Genomic DNA, 6,138 nt, shown 5'->3' with positions numbered 1-6,138 from the left:
AAGACCAGCAGATACTCTGTCCATCCTTCAGGGGCCACATGTCTCTCACTCAGGGTGTTCCATTGCTTCATTCTCTAGTCTGGCTTCCCTGTCATGCACATGGTTCAACCAGCTTCCAGCTCAGCTGCACATTAGTATCCAACAACACTCTTGTTTGACCGCGGTAGGGTGGGTGATGCGGAGAATATCTGACTGGCTTAGTGTTCATCTATTTGAGTCAAAGATCATGGGTCTGGCCACCTCCAGCCAGATATTGCTCAGAGGCGGGTCTCAGAGCACGTAAGCTGCTCCTTCCAGGAGCTATGGATGACTGTGCGGACAGTGGCGTGTGTCTACTGCAGAGTTTAGGGGCGGGGGAACTCACAACAGGGGAGCAGAGATGAGCAGCAAGCCCAGTGTAAATGCAAAGTAGCTAACACCCTCTGGTCTCTGCTCCCCTCCCCAGCCCTTTGCCCGCATCATCGACATCTTTGAAGTGGAACCCAACAAGATGTGTGTTGCCAGTCGCTCCCATGCCTTTGCCACGGTGTCCTTCACCCCGCAGATCATGCAGACCTACCAGTGTATCTTTGAGGCTACCTTGGATGGCTTACCCAGGTACCAGCTCCCAACTTCCTCTCCTACAGCAGGGCTACAGACCACACTCTCTATGGAAGGTCATTCCTGCCATGCCAGGCTGACAAGCCTCTATCTTCTTGTTCCCTGCAGCAATTTGGCCAGGAACCGAGGCCTCATATTTGATATCATTGGTGAGGGGAACCTCCCTAGAGTGACTGTTGTGCGGCCAATTCTCTGTAACCAATATGGAAACCCCTTGCTCCTCTTTAAGAGGCTTCTGCTTGGTCATTCAGAGAAATTACCTCTCATCCTCAAGAACAATGGCACCATCCCTGCCCAGGTAATACTTGAGGGTGAAGCATGAGATGGAAAGGGAAAAGAATCATTCAGAAGTTAGACTTCTGACATTGGGATCTCTGCCATCCCTAATGCATGAGGATCTCTTTGATGATCCTCATACATCAACCGTGCGTAAGACATGGGACATGCAGAGGGGAATCTGACATGGTCTCTGCCCTCAAGGAATGGAGAAGACCAGATTACACAATACACTGATAACTGCTGTGCACAGTAGTGTGCGATGCTGTACACCAGGCTAAGTGGGTAGGATTATGGGTATTCTTGGTGTCTTCATTTTTTCATTTTTTTCTGTAATAAGCATTGCGTTTTTAATGAGGAAAAAACTGGAAAAGAAACTTCATTGGGTGAGGATGCAACATGTAAAGGGAATTTTGGTTCAATCATTAAATTATGTTTTTATTTTACAAAAAAGTGATACATTGTGTAAGTGTTACACAGAGGACTGTAGGACTTTTGAAACTGATCTCTTCCCATCTAGGGGATTAAAAGGAAGTTCAACCGTAAATGAAATTTGAGCTGGGTCTGGAAGGATAGTTGGGTTTCAGCAAGTAGGCATGGCAGTACATGCATCCCAGGAAGAGAGAGAAAACTGCAAAGCACAGACACCACACACACACAAAAAAAAACGTGTAAGATACTGGGCAGTACATGCATCCCAGGAAGAGAGAGAAAACTGCAAAGCACAGACACCACACACACACACAAAAAAACGTGTAAGATACTGGAACCAGTAAGCAGGAACCAGTAAGCCCCCAGCTATGTGAGCACATAGAGTAGGGGTAGGAGGGCAATGGGAGATAAAATAAGAGAGTAAGGGGGCAACATGTGGAGGGCTTTGGATTCTGCATATATTTTAAACCCTGTAAGACATTACTACTATTGTTGTTATTGGTACAGTTAAGTAAATCTCATTAAGTAAATCCCACATATTTATTATTTTTATTGTACTACATTTCTGCATCTCCAATTTTCCATCTGAGGTTCTTTTCCTACCAACTGAAGAATACTCTTTAGTATTTCCTTAATGTGAGTCTGCTGGTGGTGAATTCTCTCAATGTAATTTGAAAATCTCTATTTCTCTTTCATTTTTAATGCAATTTTTCACAGTCGTCTTCTTTCAGCAAATGGGAGATATTATTCCAGTATATTCTGGTTTCCATTGTTACTACTGAGATGTCAGCTACAAGTCTGAAATGTTCTACTGAGGAAATATTTCTTCTGACTGCCTTTCAAATTTTTACTTTGTATTTGTGTTCTGCAGTTTCACTGTGATGTGTCTACATGTGGGTTTCTTTTAATTTATTCTTCTTGGAATTCACCAGGCTTCTTGGTTCTGTGATTGATGTCAAACCAATTTTGGAACATTCCTAGACATGTCTTCAAGTGTTACTTCTGTTCCATTCTCTCTCATCTCTCCTTCTGGGATGCCAATTAAATGTGTGGAAGACCTTCTCACTATATCCTCCATGTCTCTCAGCCTAACCATGTTTTCCATTCATTTTTCTCTGGGCTTCATTCTGCATAATTTCTTTTGACCTGTCTTCAGTTTTTTAACTCTCTCTTTAGCTGTATTAAGTCTGTTGTTAAGACTTCCTGTGAAGTTCTTAAGTTATATTTTTCAGTTCTAGAATTTCCATTAGATTTTTCTTTTTTTTTTTTTATTTTTATTTTCTATTTGATTTTCAGATCGGCACAATCAGTTTTTGTGGTTTCTAGTTTCATGCTGCAATTGTCAGACGTGGCTTGAATTTCTTGAACACAGTAATCATAGCCATTTTGCAGTCTATTCCTGATAATTCCAAAATCTGAAGTCCCCGTAGATCTGTTTCTGATATCTGCTATTTCAGCTCATTCTTATTTATGTTATCCTGTCTCCCCATGTGCCTGGTTATCTTTTGATCATGTGTTGGCTATTATATTTGAAATATTATTTAGAAATAATTAGACTAGGGCCAGCCCGGTGGCACACTGGAGAGTGAGCCGCTTGGGAGCGTGACGGCGCTCCTGCCGAGGGTTCAGATCCCATGTGGAGACTGGTTCCCACTCACTGGCTGAGCGTGGTGCAGGCGCAACACTGAGGGTTGCGATCCCATTGCTGGTCCCCGGTACCGGCGCGACACCGAGGGTTGCGATCCCATTACCAGTCAGTAAAAAAGATAAAAAGGAAAAAAACAAAAAAAGAAAGAAAGAATTAGACTAAAGATGATGTTATTTTTATTCAGAGACAATTTTTATTTGCTTCTGCCTAGCACTTGCAGGCACTAGAAATTCAGGATTACCATAAACCAGTTTTAGGTCTTGAGGTTTTCTGTATTACCCAGATGACTCAGAGCAGGATTGCTCTCCCTGAGGGTTGCGATCCCATTACCAGTCAGTAAAAAAGATAAAAAGGAAAAAAACAAAAAAAGAAAGAAAGAATTAGACTAAAGATGATGTTATTTTTCTTCAGAGACAATTTTTATTTACTTCTGCCTAGCACTTGCAGGCACTAGAAATTCAGGATTACCATAAACCAGTTTTAGGTCTTGAGGTTTTCTGTATTACCCAGATGACTCAGAGCAGGATTGCTCTCCCTGGGAGAGCTGGTTTATATCCAACTCACCTTTCATATTATGATGTAAAACTTTGGGGTCTCAGCTCAGAGCAAAGAAAACACTCCCACCTTTCACAGGCCTTGGACTTTTGTCCTCTTAGAGGACATCAAAAGCACAGATAAGCTTCCCATCTACCTCTTCTAGACTGGCAAATGCCCCAAGAGAAAAACAGCCCAGAAGTTAGGCTGACCTTTCTGGGCTTCCATGTTCCCAAAGATCTTGGTTTAGTTACTCTTCTTAGTTCTGTGATGCTTTTAAATTTTTTTATATATTTAGTCTAGGATTTTTTTGTTGTCTTGAGTTTAATTTATTTAGTTTACCATTACCCTGCATTGTTTCCATTGTTGTGGCTTTATAAAATGTTTTAGCATCTAGTTCAGTGAATTCCCGCCCACCCACTCCCCTGTTTTTGTAACTTTTCTTAACAATTTTTGCATATTAATCTCTCAGATGAACTTTGAAATCGTATTATAATATTCCTCAAAAAACCTCATTGGGTAACCTATAAATTATTTGGGGAGAATTTCTACTTTTAGCGTATTTAGACTCTCCACCAGAGCAACATTTAGGGTTCCCACCCCTTTATTTAGATCTTATTTTATGTCAATATATTTTACATATAATTCCTCCTTATAGTTTCTTATTAAGATTACTTCTAGATACATAATTTTTCATCTCAGAAGCTTCCTATGTGATGTTCCTGTTTCTTCCTTCTTTATTTTATTCCATCTTGTTCATGATGGTGCCAATATCACTGTCTTCTCAAATCGTCTGATTTCTCCTACCTAGTATCAGACGTATGGCTTCAGTCTTATCTTCCTTCCAATGGGCTGGAAACCACTCCTCCTTTTCTCCGTGTAGGTCAGATACCCACCTTGTTTTTCCTCTCATCTTGGTAGGATGCTCAACATGACACTATCAGGCAACTAATGCATAGTACTTAGGAGATACTGGTTTTCAGGAATTCACATTCATCCAAGCCCTTATAGAATTATGAGTATTTATTTTCATATTATTAGTCTAGCATGTATTTTACAGCTGCCTCTGTCAATAGCAGAGGCATTGGCAACCCCATTTTGACACTGTCTAGCTGTGTGATCCGGAAAGTCACCTATATTCTTTGGACCTTCAGTACCTCACTTGGATAACAAGGGCTGACCTGACTGAATTTTCTTTTGTCCTCTCCAGGTCTAATGTTTAATATATCTCTGTCTTAATAAGAAATTCAAAAAAGTGAATACTAGACCCCAAACAGCACAGTGTCTCACCCCAGACTCAAAACTCATGAGCAGCCTGTAAGCCTGATATTCAATCCTGCTTTTCTTCCGCCAGCTGCATATTGACCTGCAGGACCAGCTAGGAGTCTTCTCCCTGAAAGGGAGGCCTACTACCTCTTTCATCTACATCCTAGAAGGAAACAAACCAAACGAGAAAGGTAGGTGGGTGGAGGGTGCTTCTGAGGGCAATGGATCTCAGTAGCTGGTGCATTAGGGGACTGCTCAGGGCCCAGCCAGGGAAGAATGCCCAGTGTCATCATCAGTGGCCTCTAGCCAAGGCTTGTTCCCACACTAACGCTGCTTTCTCCCCAGCCAGGGTCTTTATTGGTACATATTTCTTTAAACTGGTTCTACATCCTAGCTTCTCTCTTCTTTTTGCAGCAAAGAAAGCTCACACCGCATCCCTGGTTGTTTCTCCTGGAAATACAGCTGAATTTGATGTCTTTTTCCACTCCCAGAAGGTTGGGAGAATGACAGGCATCATCCACTTGTCAGTGATTAACAATCAGTACGAGGAGACCTTCATCCACATGGTGGGAGAAGGCTATGAGGATGACATCACCTTGGACAACATCCACGGGCTGGTGGCTCCCGCCAGCCTGGAGGCCTCAGATATCCCTGAGGTCATAGAGGTCTTTGAAGAAAATGGTGTGGAAGACCTGGTGGCAGGTAGGAGAAGCAGCAATGAAGTGTCCCCAACTGTTGGCTCTTGGGTCATTTTAAATGAGTGAGATTTAAATAATAGGTTGCCCAGCTTCCCGAGAATTAATGCATGAATCTCCTCTACGTTACTGCATGCTCCATCATGCCTGGCTCAGTTGCCGCGTCAATCCTTCTGTTTATTCCTGTGTCCAATCAATGAACGTTTACTGAGCTTCAGTGTGCATGGGTCCCGCCCTGTGCTGAACCCTGGGCTTGCAAAGATTAATAAGAAAGTCTCTGCTCTCAGGGAGCTTATACTTTGATACTCAAATGCCAGTTCAGCTCGTAAGTGATTAAATGCCTCTTCGTAGTTTTCTCTGTCTCTATCTTTGAGCTGGCTTGGGTTGGCATTGTCCGTTTCATCTGAAACACTTATCCTAGGCATTCTAAGAAAAATGACGGGCTTGTGTAATTAGAGAGGGTGTAGGTTTGTGCCGCCTCTAGAACGTCATGCTCTGCAGTGTCACTACTCATTGAGCAGTCTGAGAGCCTACAGCATCATCGCACAGGAGCTTGTTAGAAATGGGAATTTCAGGGCCGGCCCGGTGGCGCACTGATATAGTGCGCCACTTGGGAGCATGGTGGCGCTCCCGCCGAGGGTTCGGATCCCACATACAGACCGGTTCCCGCTCACTGGCTGAGCAAGG

General features: G+C 42.9%; 1 protein-coding gene across 1 annotated transcript in view; it reads left to right on the top strand.

Annotated features, from left to right (window-relative positions):
• Positions 1 to 445: 445 nt before the first annotated feature.
• The window catches only part of LOC103582422 (hydrocephalus-inducing protein homolog), a gene marked incomplete at both ends in the record, with an annotated part of 21,001 nt that continues 15,308 nt past the window's right edge, over positions 446 to 6,138 (top strand). The window contains 4 exons of the mRNA XM_008564022.1: positions 446 to 597; positions 709 to 898; positions 4,845 to 4,947; positions 5,171 to 5,458. Coding sequence (XP_008562244.1) covers positions 446 to 597; positions 709 to 898; positions 4,845 to 4,947; positions 5,171 to 5,458 — 733 coding nt within the window. The remainder of the gene's footprint in view (positions 598 to 708; positions 899 to 4,844; positions 4,948 to 5,170; positions 5,459 to 6,138) is intronic.

This window comes from Galeopterus variegatus, unplaced genomic scaffold, assembly GCF_000696425.1.
Source record: "Galeopterus variegatus unplaced genomic scaffold, G_variegatus-3.0.2 Scaffold16184, whole genome shotgun sequence".
Taxonomy (NCBI): Eukaryota; Metazoa; Chordata; class Mammalia; order Dermoptera; family Cynocephalidae; genus Galeopterus; species Galeopterus variegatus.
Note: the sequence above shows the minus strand (reverse complement) of the source record. Positions and strands in the feature narration are given on the sequence as shown.